At 40.6% G+C, this 16,288-nt stretch overlaps 1 protein-coding gene across 1 annotated transcript in view; it reads right to left on the bottom strand.

The window, feature by feature from the left end:
• The window catches only part of LOC149459881 (NADP-dependent alcohol dehydrogenase-like), a 45,390-nt gene extending 31,319 nt beyond the window's left edge, over positions 1-14,071 (bottom strand). Inside the window, exons 1-3 of the mRNA XM_089680574.1 lie at positions 13,876-14,071; positions 11,082-11,183; positions 475-613 (exon numbers count right to left, since the gene is read on the bottom strand). Of these exons, the coding sequence (XP_089536700.1) occupies positions 475-613; positions 11,082-11,183; positions 13,876-13,893 (259 nt within the window). The 5' untranslated portion in view covers positions 13,894-14,071. The remainder of the gene's footprint in view (positions 1-474; positions 614-11,081; positions 11,184-13,875) is intronic.
• Between the last annotated feature and the right edge of the window lie 2,217 nt (positions 14,072-16,288).

Raw genomic sequence — 16,288 nt, 5'->3', positions numbered from 1 at the left:
TGTAACTAAAGGCGAAAATTTTTTGCCTTTTCAGCAGATCGTGGGTGTAATGCAAGGCTCCTGCACACTGTCAATGTAAGTTGCTTGCTCGTACCTCGTATGGGCAGGCAATTACACAAAGACAGGAAGAATCAATGAACTACCAGAATACTCAACAGCACCCCAGTAGTTCATTGAGAACTACAAGCCATCAGGCACAAAGGCTGTCGGTAGTTGTAGTTCATTCATTCACTGTGTGGGCAGAGCCTCGCATACCTGTGGTCTTTTAAAATAGTGCCCACTGCCGCGGGGGGTCGGATGCAGGAGTGGGAACATGTTACATGTTCCACCCTAAAAAAGGGGTGGTACATGTAACATGTTCCCAAAAGGTGAACTTCTCCTTTAAGGACTGGTAAGGTGCACTATATTACATTATTTCCCTGGGTTTAGGTATCTTAACTACATCAAAGAACAATTTCATTACATTAAGCTCACCTGGTTTTACAGATGTCACTTCTGGCCCAATACTTTCAACAATCCCAACTGCTTCATGGCCCAAAATCACTGGAAATTTGGAACAGAATATTTGTTTCAGTACACTGCTGTCTGATCCGCAAACACCAGAAGCAAGAATCTGGGAAAAAAAGAAATATTTCAAATAAAATAGAGACATTGGGGTTGAATTTCTATGGGTAAATTCTCTATTCACTTTGTAAGGGAAGTTGCATTTTGCAAAATAATTTTCCCCAGGGCTTAGTGAATGAGGTGAAGTTCTACTGACTTTCATCATCCAATCGTGTACAGGTGAAAATGCTGTTTTTTTTCATTTCCTTGCATGCAATTGGGTATTCTTTGCAAAGTTATTTTTTTTTACCACATTAACTAAGCTCTGGGGAAAATTCTCTTGCAAAAATGAAATTTCCCTTGCAATGTGAACAGACTGTTTGACTTTGGTAAATAAACCTCAACAACTACTGAGGCTGTATGTAGTGAACCTTTCAGTTGTGGGGGGAAGAGGGAAGGATTGTCCTTCATGTAAGCTCTGGTAAATCAACAAAGCAGATGCCTATACAAAGAGACTCTCTGCCCCCCCCCCCCAAATGTCAACTATTTACTAAAACTTCATGGTGCAAAATATGAAGTTAGAAGCTGATTGGCTATCATGCACAGCTTCACAAGATTATGAGTGCACTAGTTTTAGTAAATCCCCCTCAGTGTATGTAAAAGTAGCTAGCCGTCAAACAAGAGCACTGTCACATTGGAGAAGGAAATGGTAGAGAGTTCTGAGTTCCCTTGTACCCAGAAGTATCAAGTATGTTCCTTCACTTTCTCAGGTGAACAGAGTGGTAGAGGAGTGAAGTGAAAGAATGAACAAACAGCTGTGTTGGAAGAAGTACGGGTTCACTTTCATTTACAACATTGTACAACAAATAATCCTCATAATCCACAAAATAAGTAACACCCTAAACATAACTTTTTCAATTTCTGAATTTAGGATTGATGTGACATTGCCTAGCAAGGCAGCAACATCATTACATTTGTTTAGGCTTCATACACAGTGGGGCTTTTGTAAACGCTTTTCTCCTTGTAGCTTCAAAAACGCACCCACTGGGGCACACGCAGGGAGCTCTCTGTAACCATTGTGGGCCTTGGAAACAGAGGATCATAGATCGGGGTAAAGGGCCAATCACAGCAGCCCTATACCATGTGATCAGCTGTGTACAATCACAGCTGTTATAAAGTAAATAAACACTGTTGGTTATTGGCTCTCCTTCCTCACACAGCAACAGTGTGAGGAAAGAAGAGGTGACATGTATAGAATCACAGAAGTGTGCTTACATACTATGGTTTTACAAAGTAAAGTATGTAAACACACAGTGCAGTCAATTCAGATCCCTGGTCAGCCACTAGTCATCCACACCAGTGCAGCTCCATCAGAGTCCTGGTCAACCATGCCAGTCATCCACACCAGTTCAGCCACATCAGAGCCCTGATCAGCCACACCAGTCATCCACACCATGGCAGCCATATCAGAGCCCTGATCAGCCACACCAGTCATCCATACCTTGGCAGCCATATCAGAGCCTTGATCAGCCACACCAGTCATCCACACCAGTGCAGCCTCATCAGTGTCCTGATCAGCCACGCCAGTGCAGCCTCATCAGTGTCCTGGTCAGCCACACCAGTGCAACCTCATCAGTGTTCTGATCAAGCACACGACTGCAGCACACCAGTCTCCATCACGGTAATATGGGTAATATGGTGTCAACAGAGCCAACCATGTCTAAGAAAATTTTACACAAGAGGGAAGGCAGCTACTCCAGTGCAGCCTCATCAGTGCCCTGATCAGCCTCACCAGTGCAGCCTCCTCAGGGTCCTGATCAGCCAAACCAGTGCAGCCATGCCAACGCAGCCTTATTAGTGACCTGATCAGCAACTCCAGTGAAGCCATGCCAGTGCAGCTTCCTCAGTGTCCTGATCAGTCATGCCAATACAGCCACACCAATGCTGTCTCCTCAGGGTCTTGATCAGTCATGCCAGTGCAGCCACACCAATGCAGCCACGCCAGTGCAGCTTCATAATTGTCCTGATCAGCCATGCCAGTGCAGCCTCATCAGTGTCCTTATCAGCTATGCAAGTGCAGCCATGCCAGTGCAGACTCCTCAGTGTCCTGATCAGCCATACCAGTGCAGCCACGCCAGTGCAGCTTCATCATTGTCTTGATCAGCCATGCCAATGCAGCCTCCTCAGTGTCCTAATCAGCCATTCCAGTGCAGCCACACCAGTGCAGCCTCAGCAGTGTCTTGATCAAGCACACCAGTGCAGCATTGGTAAGTGTTCTGATTCAGCTACATCTTCCCCAGAGTCTCCATCACAGCAATATGGTGTTACCAGAACCAGCCATGTCTAAAAACATTTTACACAAGCTGGAAGGCTTTTCAAATCCTCAGTATGACATATGAGAGCAACGGGGAGTTCTCACTGTCTGATTCGTATTCAGAGTATGCACCTGTGGAATGCCACCCTCAGGAGGAGTAGCAGAATATATTTTGGGGGGTGTAATTCTAACTATATCCATTATGTGTGTTGCAAATATCTTATAGATTGAGAACTTTCTGTAAAAAAAATTTTTTTTTTCTTTCCACATTTTTCAAAAACTTGAGACAAAAAAATGACATGTCAAAAGACTCATTATCCCTCATAGAAAATATGCTGGGTTGTTTGCTTTTCAAAATGTGGTCATTTTGTGGGTGTGTCCACTGTCTAGAGCCTTCAAAAATGTGATAGGTAGTCAGGAAATTAGATGCATAATTTATGCCTAATTTAGTATGCTCCTTGAAAGCCCAAAGATGCTTCTTGGATTTTGGGCCCCTCTGTGTGGCTAGACTGTGAAAAAGTCACACACGTGGTATCGCCATGCTCAGAAGGAGTAGCAGAATATGTTTTGGGGTGTAATTCTTAGTATGTACATGCTATGTGTTAGAAATATCTTATTAATTGGCAACCGTGTGTAAAAAAAATTAAATTATTATTTTATTTCCACATTTTTTGCAAAAGCTTGTGAAAAAAATAACAGGTTTAAAAGACTCATTGTGCCTCATAGGAAATACATTGCGGTGTTTGCTTTCCTAAATGTGGTCATTTTATGGGCGTTACCTCTGTCCTGGTGCTCTAGGGCCTTCAAATATGTGATAGATAGCCAGGAAATTAGATGCATAATTTATGCCTGATTTATGCTCCTTGAAACTCCAAAGATAATTCTTTGATTTTGGACCCCTCTATGCATCTAGGCTGTGAAAAAATCTCACACATGTGGTATCCTCTTGTTTGGGAGGGGTAGCAGAATGTGTTTTGGGGCATAATTGCAAGTATACCTATGTGTGTAAGAAATAACTTAAAATGACAATTTTTTTTTTAAATAAAAATTGTATTTTATTTCATAATTTTCAAAGAACTGTGGAGAAATATTACAAATTCAAAAAGTTCACCATGCCTCTTACTAAACATCTTGAGAAGTCTACTTTCCAAAAAGGGGTCATTTGGGTGTATTTGTACTGTCCTGGCATTTTAGGGACTCATGACATGAAATAGACAGTCTGTACATTAGGATTGATCGATTTTCAAATATACTGTATGTAATGCAGTTTGTAGACTCTGTAACCTTCACATAGACAATATAATATACACTGATTTGGGTTATGTTTACCAAAGAAATGTAACAGGTTAAATTTTGGCCTGAATTTATGAAGAATGACTACTTATATTCAAGATTGTATAACAGAAACTAAGAAAAATATTTTTTTTTCAAAATTTTTGGTGTTTTTTAAATGTATATATCAAAAAATAAAAATTGGGGCAGCACAGTGGCTACCACACTGTTTCTTGGTCTCCATTCCCCCAGTGATTATTCACTGGCACTGTAGTAACAATGTAGCTTTCTGGCAGCTCACAAGGTAATAGGCAGCATAGAGGATGGGGGGATGATCTGCGTGAAACAACGTAGCAAACAATTTACGGGGACTTGCGCACAGTACTAATGTATAGACATCAGATATTGCTGGTAGAAAAAAAACACAAGGCTGTATAGCTCATGAGTGTATTTGTGCATATTTGTGCATGAACATGTGTAAATATTATTCTAGCTATGTTTAAATAAAGACATCGTGTTTTTTTTTTTACTGATCTTTGCGCAGCACAAGTTTACGCACCTTTATGTACAGGCCCAATAAAAACAATGGGCTGCATTTAGATCGGTAAAGAAAAAGAAAACAAAAAGCACCTGAATGCCTTATTATGTGGCATTCAGGGGCGGACTGACCATTTGGAAACTTGGGCACTACCCGAGGGCCCGGGGTCAGTAGGGGGCCCCATGAGATGCCCCTGGTACCTTTTTCATAGGCTTTTTTGAGTTTGGGCAAGGACACAGGGGCCCCATGATCCCCTATTGCCCGGGGGCCCCATGAGTTGTCAGTCCGCCCCTGGTGGCGTTTTTAGGTGTCCAAGTGTAAGAGACCTAAGGATGCTGTGCAGGTACCAGGAGTTACATGGTTGTGCTTCATCTCTTTCAACGATAGTAAAAACCTTTAACAACTGCAGTTAGCATGCCAGTGCAAGAAGTAGCTTGGTCTTCTTTAAAATATGTTATTAAAAATCATAAATGGTTAATTTTAAGTATTTTCCTGTGTAACAAGGTGACATAAGCAATTGCACAACTGTCAGTCTGTAAAAAAGTAAATTTTCAGAAATAAATGGAGCAAACGATCTTTCAGTTTTTTTTGGCACCTAAGCCACAAAAACAAATACAAGTTCATGTATGGACACAGCACATCATTCATTCTTTCTTCACAGTTTCCAAACTGTTTTAAACTCATACATTTTGTATGCCAACTAAATGAAATTGTTATACAAACGTTCCCTTGTATAATACAGCCCAATTAAGATACTAATCTTATTGACTTTACCAATGGGGTTTCCAATTGCATGGAACAAAAATTATACATCATGCCTTAAAGTCCAACTGAACCTTTCCTTTTTATATTACCTTAATGTTGTCAGGCTGCAGATACAGTAAATGATGTGTCAGTGTTTATTATTTTTTAATCTATTAGCATACTGCAGCTTTTATTAAAGGCATTGTACACTTTCAAATGTTTTTGTTTGCTTTACCTAGTTATTAGTGTAGTTATAATCCCTGTGTCATTTGTTTGCCTTACCTTGTATTGATGGGCTCACATGTTATGGCTGCAGTTTGTAGCATCACAGCTAATCATTTCCCCCATGTTCATGTATTCATTCACCTAGCATTTCCCTACACACTAAAGGGACAGACAACGTCTTGTTCCAGGTCACAATCCATGACTCATCATTTCCTCTGTTCCGTCAGAAAAGTGGGAGTGCTAATGTAATGAAAAACTGCATCTCTCAGTGATCCCTTAGTACCTCTGCCTGTTCGTATCTGTGTCAGATTTAATTACTGTCTAGCTCTCACCTGCACCAATGCTAGTCTGTGAGACCAAGGAATTGTGGTATAAGGTTTTTTTTTTCACAGAAAGTGTCAGGTCTTACATTACAGAGGCCATGCATTAACATGTGCAGTGCTGTGCTGCATGCCTTATGGTTGAATACTGTTTTTATTAACTATTGCTTTATAAGAAACTTAGTAAAAGCGTATGTTATCAACTATGTTAGAGTATATATAATCACTTCTGTGTATACTGTATATCTATATACTGTATATATATATATATATATATATATAGGCAGCACAGTGGCTTCGTGGTTAGCACTTCTGCCTTGCACTATTTGGGTCATGGGTTCAATTCCCAACCATGGTGCCTCCTTCATAGAATTTGCATGTTCTCCCTGTGTTCAGTGGGTTTCCTCCGGGTACTCCGGTTTCCTCCCACACTCCAAAGACATGCTGGTAGGTTAATTGGCTCCTGTCTAAATTGTCCTAGTTTCATCTCTGGCCATGCGGGCTCTCCTGCATGGTAGGGGTTGGGGAAAGGCCTGGCAACCTACCCTGTAAAATAATTGCTAAGAGAATTCATGGAAAAAGTCACTTACGAGTGATGGTCCATGCAATTGCCAAGGGTCAGATACGACTGAATGGATAGATAGATAGATATATATGTATGTAATCTCATCATTCTGTGAGAAATTGAAAATGTGGTTTAAACGGATTTTAACTAGTTTTTGGGCTACTATATATATGGCTGGAAGACAAAAGACCATTAGAGTCAACACAGGACATTAAAGGAGAATGTGCCTGGATAAAAAGGGATTATTGCTCTCAGGAATTTCAAATTAAATTATGGCTCCCCCTGGATTGGTTTGATGCTGTCTTTTATCTTTTTGACCATCTGTAATACATCTTTAAACCAAGCTAAGTAAATTCATTTAATTATACTTTTCAGTTGTCTGAACATATTGCATTTTATCCACATATCTGAAAGGCTAAACAGTGGAGCTAGTAATAAAGTCTAACTCTTTATTACAAATACAAACCGAAACTGCAGACACAAGAATGTGAATTTTTAATGCGCTATAGGCTCATTGTACAGGGCAACAAATATCATCCCTCTGTACAGTGCTGCAATGCTCACACTCCTAGTGCAGGATGCATTTTGAACCACTGGAGATCTGAACCACTCTTCTCTGTGTTGAGCAGCAGTTCTGATTTCCAGCATTCTACTGGTGCTGAGAATTTTAACTGGCTTCTGCTGCCCATAGCCAATACAATAACACATGCACACATTTAATCCCACAAGTTTAGGTACCACAAATAACTAATTGTTTACAAGCCTTGGTGTGAAATGAACTGTCTGCAAGAATGGACTTGGGCAATGAGCTTGTTTATCTGATAATTATCCCACACCATTTTCATCAGCTCCAGTGTACAGCCGTGGCCAAAAGTTTTGAGAATGACACAAATAATAATTTTTACAAAGTCTGCTGATTCAGTGTTTTTAGATCATTTGTCATATGTTACTATGATATACTGAAGTATAATTACAATCATTTCATAAATGTCAAAGGTTTTATTGACAATTACATTACGTTTATGCAGAGTCCATATTTACAGTGTTGACCCTTCTTTTTCAAGACCTCTGCAATTCACCCTGGCATGCTGTCAATCAACGTCTGGGCCACATGCTGTCTAATCAATGCTTGCAGTTTTGTCAGAATCTGCGGGGTCGGGGGGGGTTTGTTCACCCGCCTCTTGAGGATTGACCACAAGTTCTCAAGGGGATTAAAGTCTGGGGAGTTTACTGGCCATGGACCTGAAATGTCGATGTTTTGTTCCCCAAGCCACTTAGTTATCATTTTTCCCTTATGGCAAGGTGCTCCATCATGCTGGAAAAGGCATTGTTCGTCACCAAACTGTTCTTGGAATTTTTTATTTTATTTTTTATTTCAGGTACTTATATAGCGCCGTCAATTTATGCAGCGCTTTACATATATTGTACATTCACATAATGGATGGTTAGGAGAAGTTGCTCTCGGAGGATGGTTTTGTGCCATTTCTTATTCATGACTGTGTTCTTAGGCAAAATTTTGAGTGTACCCACTCCCTTGGCTGAGGAGCAATTCCACACATGAATGGTCTCAGGATGCTTTACTGTTGGCATGACACAGGACTGATGGTAACGCTCACATTTTCTTCTCCAAACAAGGATTTTTACGGATGCCCCCAAACAATTGGAAAGGGGATTTATCAGAGAAAATGACTTTACCCCAGTCCTCAGCAGTCCAGTCCCTGTATCTTTTGCAGAATATCAGTCTATCCCTGATGTTTTTCCTGAAGAGAACTGGCTTCTTTGCTGCCCTTGTTGAAACCAGGTCATCCTCCAAAAGTCTTCATCTCACTGTGCGTGCAGATGCATTAACACCTGCCTCCTGCCATTTCTAAGCAAGCTCTGCACTGGTGGTGTCCCGATCCCGCAGCTGAATCAACTTTAGGAGATGGCCCTGATGCTTGCTGGGCTTTTTTGGACGACTTGAAGCCTTCTTCAGAACATTTGAACCTTTGTCCTTGAAGTTCTTGATGATACCATAAATGGTTGACTTACAGTTGTGGCCAAAATTATTCAACCCCCAATGCTGTAAAGGGGTTTAGGGACTATAGTGTACATTTGGAATTGTATTCAGAATCAAATCCTACAAGGACGTTGTAACTACCCAAATGCAACTAAAATGACATCAATTGTTTATGTAATACAGTAGTAAATGGTTCTTATGTGGTTTCTTCATTGCCACAATTATTCAACCCCTTAAAGACTACCACTCTGAAGAACAGAGGTTCATACAGGTGCTTTCCATCAGGTATTGAAAACACCTGTGGATGTCACCGAGCAGCAATCAAGCATAATAAGCACCAATTAGGCAGCTTTAAAATGACTGTGATACTCAGCTCCTTCTAGACATTTACTGGTGTGGTTACAAACATGGTGAAGGCAAGAGAATGGTCCAGGAAGACAAGAGAAGAGGTGATTTCTCTTCACAGGAAGGGCAATGGCTATAAGAAGATTGCAAAGATGTTAAACATACCAAGAGACACCTTAGGAAGCATCATTCGCAAATTCAAGGCAAAGGGCACTGTTGAAACGCTACCTGGTCGTGGCAGAAAGAAGATGCTGACTTCGACTGCTGTGCGCTACCTGAAGCGTAGAGTGGAGAGAAGTCCCCGTGTGACTGCTGAGGAACTGAGAAAAGATTTGTCAGATGTGGGTACAGAAGTTTCAGCCCAGACAATAAGACGCACACTGCGTAATGAAGGCCTCCGTGCCAGAACTCCCAGGCGTACCCCCTTGCTGTCTCCAAAGAATAAGAAGAGTCGACTGCAGTATGCCAAAAGCCATGTGGACAAACCACAAAAGTTGTGGGATAGTGTTCTGTGGACTGATGAAACAAAATTAGAACTGTTTGGGCCCATGGATCAACGCTATGTTTGGAGGAGGAAGAACAAGGCCTATGATGAAAAGAACACCTTGCCTACTGTGAAGCATGGTGGAGGGTCAATCATGCTTTGGGGCTGTTTTGCTTCTGCAGGTACAGGGAAGCTTCAGCGTGTGCAAGGTACCATGAATTCTCTTCAGTACCAGGAGATATTGGATGGAAACGTGATGCAGTCCGTCACACACCTGAGGCTTGGGAGACGTTGGACCTTTCAACAGGACAATGATCCCAAGCATACCTCCAAGTCCACTAGAGCATGGTTGCAGAGGAAAGGCTGGAACATTTTGGAGTGGCCATCGCAGTCACCAGACTTAAATCCGATTGAGAACCTCTGGTGGGACTTAAAGAAAGCAGTTGCAGTGCGCAAGCCTAAGAATGTGACTGAACTGGAGGCCTTTGCCCATGAAGAATGGGCGAAGATACCCGTAGATCGCTGCAAGACACTTGTGTCAAGCTATGCTTCACGTTTAAAAGCTGTTATAACTGTAAAAGGATGCTGTACTAAGTACTAAGATTGAATGTCACTTGGGGGTTGAATAAAACTGATAATGCTGTGAGCACAGAAAAGACATTTGTGGTTATTTCATTATAACTGTTATGTTATATTTGTCTGACCTACAAGTGCCTCTTTAATGTAAATGTAAGCAAGATGACTGAATGATCAAAAGCAATGTCAAACTGGCCAAAACACTCAATTTCAGTGGGGGTTGAATAATTTTGGCCACAACTGTAGGTGCAATCTTAGTAGCAGCAATAGCCTTGTCTGTTATTTGTGCAAAGCAATGATGTCTGCATGTGTTTCCTTGCAGGTAACCATGGTTAACAGAGGAAGACCAATAATTTCAAGCACCACCCTCCTTGTAAAGCTTCCGGACTGTTATTCTAACTCAATTAGCATGACAGAATGAGCTCCAGCCTTGTCCTTATCAACACTGACACTTGTGCTAACGAGAGAATGATGACATGATGTCAGCTGGTCATTTTGTGGTAGGGCTGAAATGCAGTGGAAATATATATATTTTTTTGGATTAAAAGAGAAGTATGGGTTACATTTTTTTGCATAATCTGAATCCTGGTGAGCTGCTACTATGAAAAATGATTTTCTGCCTTCTGAAATGTACACCCTTTCTACTGAAATCAAAGACAGCTTATGTCTCTGTGAGGAAAGAGCGGTCACAGCTGAGAACTGAAAGAAGAGAGGATGAGGGAGGTGGCTCACTCTAGATGTAACCATCCACTCCAAACTACTAACCCATATTTTTCCTTTAAGTTCATTTTCAAGGCAAAGAGGGACTTTGCAATTCATTGCAATTTATCTGATCACTCTTCATAACATTCTGGAGTATATGCAAATTGCCATAATAAAAACCAAGGCAGCAGACTTTGTGAAAATTAATATTTGTGTACTACTCAAAAGTTTTGGCCTGGGCTATATATTTGACTAGTCTGAAATATATCATATAAATGAAAGGTACATTTTATTCTCCATGCAAATGCCTGGAGCTAATAAATAACTGTTGTGTAACAACGTTCACAGTTATATGTTTGGGTTTTTTTTGTTTTTTTGTTTTTTTGAGTTATAAATGTTAAGTGATAGTTTCAATGACCTCACTGAGGACATAACTGCAATTATTTTTACTTACCTTAATTCTAACTTCATGAGCTTTAGGTGGAGCTACAGTTATTGTTTCAATGATCAGAGGTTTATTAGGCTCCCAGGCAACAGCTGCCCGACATGTAATATCCTGAGAAGAAGACCATATAATATTAGATTGCTATTCATATGAAAATATAATGAAATAAATAATTTTGTGTAGTGTGAATATTCCTAATGTAAGTATTGAATTCCTAACCATTTTCAATATAGACTCCAAAAAAGGATTTTCTAAAATCTTTATAGCAGAACTCCAGCTAAAAATAACTAGATACACTGTAGGGTGTAATAGCCCATTAAAAGATAACTGAACACAACCAGCTTTTGCTGCCATTTTCACCTTACCTCTACCTGAAGTTCAGCTTTAATTAGTTGCCAGCGATGATTTCTTAGCTCCATGACAGCAGCAGGCTTCAACAGCTAGGGAGAATCTTTACATCAGGGGTGCTCAACCCATGGCCCGTGGGCCTGAACTCTTTAATATGGTCCATAACCTCATCCTCTGGAATGGCGGGTCAGCAAGCCCAGATCGCTATTAATGGGTTGATGACACTCCATCAGTGCATAGAGTTCCCAAAGCATCAGAGTACATAGAGCTGGCGCCAGCAGCAGAGGAAGCAAGCGGCCGCAGAAAAACCAGGAACCACATAAGCCGATGCTTCCTGTAGCACCTGCTCCTGTTCCATGCAGAGTGATACCAAGTGCACTTCGCCTAGGACCTTTCTAGCAGCCTGGAGAGTGATGCCAGAAGAAGCTGGAAGTGGAAAAGTTCAGTTTATGAAACATCACATAGTTTTGCAATGGGCATATTAGCACTTTTAACAAAGGGTTATAATTCTGATTTCACACTGATCTGCAAGTGCAGCGCAGTGCACCTGCAGCTTTCCTGCAGGTTAGTTGCACTGAGCCATAAACTTCTATTATATCCTATGGGTTTGGTGTACTTTCTGAAAGTGCACCAAAACTCAGGAGGTTTGGTGAGCTTTCAGAAAGTGCACCACACCTCTAAGATACAATAGAAGTCTATGGCAAAGCACAGTTAACCTGCAGGAAAGCCTCAGGTGCACTGCACTGCACTCACAGTGTGGGTAAGCCGCAGCGTATCACTGTGAAAGCAGACTTATAGGAAACTCAGGACAGTAAGGTCTCATTTACATTTGAAATTTGGGGGGTAGTAAAACCCCATAGTTGAGATGTGTTTTTACCCTGCCCCATGCTCCAGGGGTCCTGTGAGGCCTCCCTGTCACATTCTGTTTTATAGTTGGACAGGAGGGTAGCATGTATAGGAACCTATCCTGGTCATTTTTCTCCTACAACTGCTGAAACCCAGCTTATCTTCCTTTCCCTCTCACTGCCATTCAGTGGCTGCAGAAGGAAAATGTTCATTATGCTATTCAAAATAAAAAAAATTGAAATTCTGAATCATTTAGTTTCATTGTGGCCAGTGACCGGTTACAAAATCACTTAAGTGGACCTAGCTTTTCAATAGGTTGAGCACACCTGCTTTACATCTTACAGGAAACCTGTAATATGACAAAAAAACAAAGGCCACAAATACAGACCTATTTCCCTATAATGCCAGTTGCCTGGAAAGCATGATGATCAGCTGGTTTTCGAAATTTCAGAAACACTGATTTAGAAAAAGCATGCATATAAGGAGTTGTAATCTCTCTGGCAGGATGTATATTCTGGTTTAGTGACTTAGAAGGTATAGAAGCCACTGCCTCCCCAGTCCAGAGACACTGGCGTTGATTTACTAAAGGCAAATAGGCTGTTCACCTTACATGGGAATTTGCCCCAAAGCTTAGTGAATGAGGTGAAGTTTCACTTTGCAAAGAATACAAAATCACATGCAAGGAGAACAGCAGTTTACTTACACATGATTGGATGAAGGAAGACAGCAGAGCTTCACCTCATTCACTAAGCTCTGGGGAACATTTCCATGAAACGTGCAAGTTCCCTTGCAAAGTGAACAGTCTATCTGTCTTTAGTAAATCATCGCCTCTGTATTTACAGAAATTCAGTGGTCTAAATGTCCCCTCTTATTCATGAAATAGATATTTTAAAGTATGATAATAATAGTTTTAGTAGTAGTAATAATAAATACTACAATTTAGAATGTAACTACAAGCTACTAATAAAATCAACTAGAAGTAAAAAACAATATTTGTTTTCCACTATACACTAAATAATTATTCTTTATAATAATAAAAATAATAATTTGCACCTTTTTAGAAAGCAAAGTTACAGCTATAGATGTGTATTATATTGTTCTTTTAGGTTTGTTATAAAGATTGCAGCAAATTGCACACATCTACAATAAAACGAATGAGAACAGAAAACCAAGCCAAACTATATTGAAACAATATATGTATAAAGCAATAGGTTTTCTGCTTTAGTGTTTTTTAATTGCTGCGTGCAATAGAAGGGATTCACCAAGTTTTCTTAACAATACGCGATGATGCACACAGCAGAGTATACTACAGAAATAACAAAAGTACAATTTTCTACATCTGTGCTGAGATTTATTAGTCTGCATATAGACTAGAGATTCCATAAAACAGTAGGAAAAGAATCCCCAATATGTAGACATACGGCGTATACAAGAAACAGAGAATTCTGCATGTTTAAAAAACTTTAAAGGACACAACAAGACTGGAAACAAATCATTGCAAATGCTGATACAGAAATAAATCTAAATGCAATGCTATTTAGAGCAAATGGCTAAGCAGAAAAGAATTCCAAACAAACTATGTTTAGGCTCATTTATATATAAACAATACTTTTCCTGCAGTGCTCATCTTGATGGAAATAGGAACACGTCTTCTCCCTGGTTTTCAGTGCTTTTCTTCCTTCTGGCATTTCCCTTTGCTTGAACGACAAGGAGGAGTTTTCATTTTGCTCTAGGAGGATGCAGAACCCCTGAGCTCTGTCTGGACAGTGCTGATTGGCCCTATGCTGATCACATGCACTCTCCCAAGAAAAAAAAGAAACCTCTCTAGCAATACACACCAAACTGAGCATGTGCAGAGTGACTCCACACTATATGTCCTATCAGGAGATAATAGGGGGGCACTGGGCTTTAGAAACTGCAGCTTGGCATTGCATGCCATTATTAAGCTTGTGATCTACCAGAACTCCCAGATCCTTCTCCACCATTGATTCCCCCAGTTGTACTCCCCCTAGTATGTATGATGCATGCATATTCTTAGCCCCCAAGTGCAGAACCTTACATTTATCAACATTAAACCTCATTTGCCACATAGTTGCCCAATTAAACAGTGCATTGAGGTCGGCTTGTAAGTTGGAGACATCCTGTAAGGACGTTATTCCACTGCACAGCTTGGTGTCATCTGCAAAGACTGAAAGAGTGCAAAGCAACATACCATGGTGACCAAATGAACTTACTAAAATGTCTGCATGACATTTCAATAAAGTCCGTTTAAAAAAAAAAAAGTGAACCATAAAATCTGTGCATCAGAACCGCGGTGATCCCCCTGAACCAAACCACAAACCAGCCACTGTGTTGTAATGCAGTGGCTGGTGTGAATTAGCCCACAGACTTCCATGGATATTCGCACCTCCCCCCCCTATGGTTTTTCATTGAAAACAATGGAAATGCATTAAAAAATCAGGTGGATGTTAACATAATTTTTTGGAATGTGACCTGCAATTTGTGTTGAATTTAGTACGCTTCTTAATGCATATCGGTGCATGTTCATGCACTTGGTGCTGCTTTGACAAGTGTCATGATATGTGTTGAGATGTATTGATGTGCATTAATGAGTATCCATTTTGAAACATAATTTATTTTCAGAAGCAGAGACCCTCGAGAATAAAATATTGGCAGGTCCAATTGTTTATGTCTCACAATATTTGTGCAACCATTTATCGATCACAAAACTTCAGTACAAAATACATTTAAAGTGTTACTAAACCCAGGACCCTGCATTCACACTATCTGGTCTCCCACAGTACACAGAACATGGAAATGCAATTAATTGAGTAAATATAAACTGCTAAATACCTTTTCTCATCAGCAGTTAGAGCAGTCTTGTGACATTTACCAGAGTTCAGCAGAGCACTGGTTAAAGCTTGTAGGAGGAGTTTTCTTTCTGTTCTAGAAGGATGCAAAACCCCTGACCTCTGTCTGGACAGTGCTGATTGGTCTTGTGCTGATCACATGCACTCTCCCAAGAAAAGAATAAAAACCTCTCTAGCAATACACACTAAACTGAGCATGTGCAGAATGGCTACGTTTCAGTCTATCTTATCAGGAGATAAGACATGGACATTTGAACAAGAGGAAGAGTAGAGAAGTCAGGATCAAACGGCCTTTTTACACAATGCAGAGGATTAACCCCTTAGGTTCCACAGTGAGTATAACAAGCATGCTTTACTGCATATACAGACTAATTTTACTGTTCTGGGTTTAGTAACACTTTAAGCTAATTTTTGGGCAAAACAAACTCTACAATATATGGCCCATTTTTTGTTAATGTATAAAAGATGAGGTTGCACCAAGTAAATGAGGTGTGCACCAAGCTTTAAATCTGCGAGTGCCTTCAAAATGACAACAAATTTCGGTACCTTATATCTTCCAAAGGCAATGATTTAAAAGCAATGTCAGTAATTGGCACTGAGAGAAGACAATAGCACCACAACACCGCAATAAGCATTAAATGAAAAAGGTTAAAAACATGAAATATAATCATTTAAAAACAAGTCCATAGAGGCCATGATTATGCACTAAAGGTAGCAGCTCCCCATAGAGTGAAGCAGGCTCTGTGAAAATATAAGAAAACACAAGGGGGTGCCAACATAAGTGCAGTGTGTATTACAAGTTTATTTGGAATACTGTTTAGCCAAATAGCTACTCACAATAAAAAAGGGTATACAGGTGTTGGATTGTGTCCTCAAAAGGGCCAGTGCAAAGGCCGGTAATCTCTGGTATTGCCCAGGTCCCAGGAGTGGAATGTGGATGTAAGCTGTCAGCGAGGAACGCCATGACTGGCGTCGTAACCAGCGTGGAATACACAGAAGTCCAGACCAGGAGGACGACCAATGGGGATACGGGGACAGGTCAGGAGATGAGTCAGGTGACACGTTTCAAAGCTTCCGCTTTTTCTTCAGACCTGATTGGATGGTTGGGCAGTCACTCTTTTATGGGAGATGGTATAGGCAGGGCAAACTGAG

The sequence above is a fragment of the Staurois parvus genome, unplaced genomic scaffold, assembly GCF_062004578.1.
Source record: "Staurois parvus isolate SC_StPar_1 unplaced genomic scaffold, SC_StPar_1.0 ptg000244l, whole genome shotgun sequence".
Taxonomy (NCBI): Eukaryota; Metazoa; Chordata; class Amphibia; order Anura; family Ranidae; genus Staurois; species Staurois parvus.
Note: the sequence above shows the minus strand (reverse complement) of the source record. Positions and strands in the feature narration are given on the sequence as shown.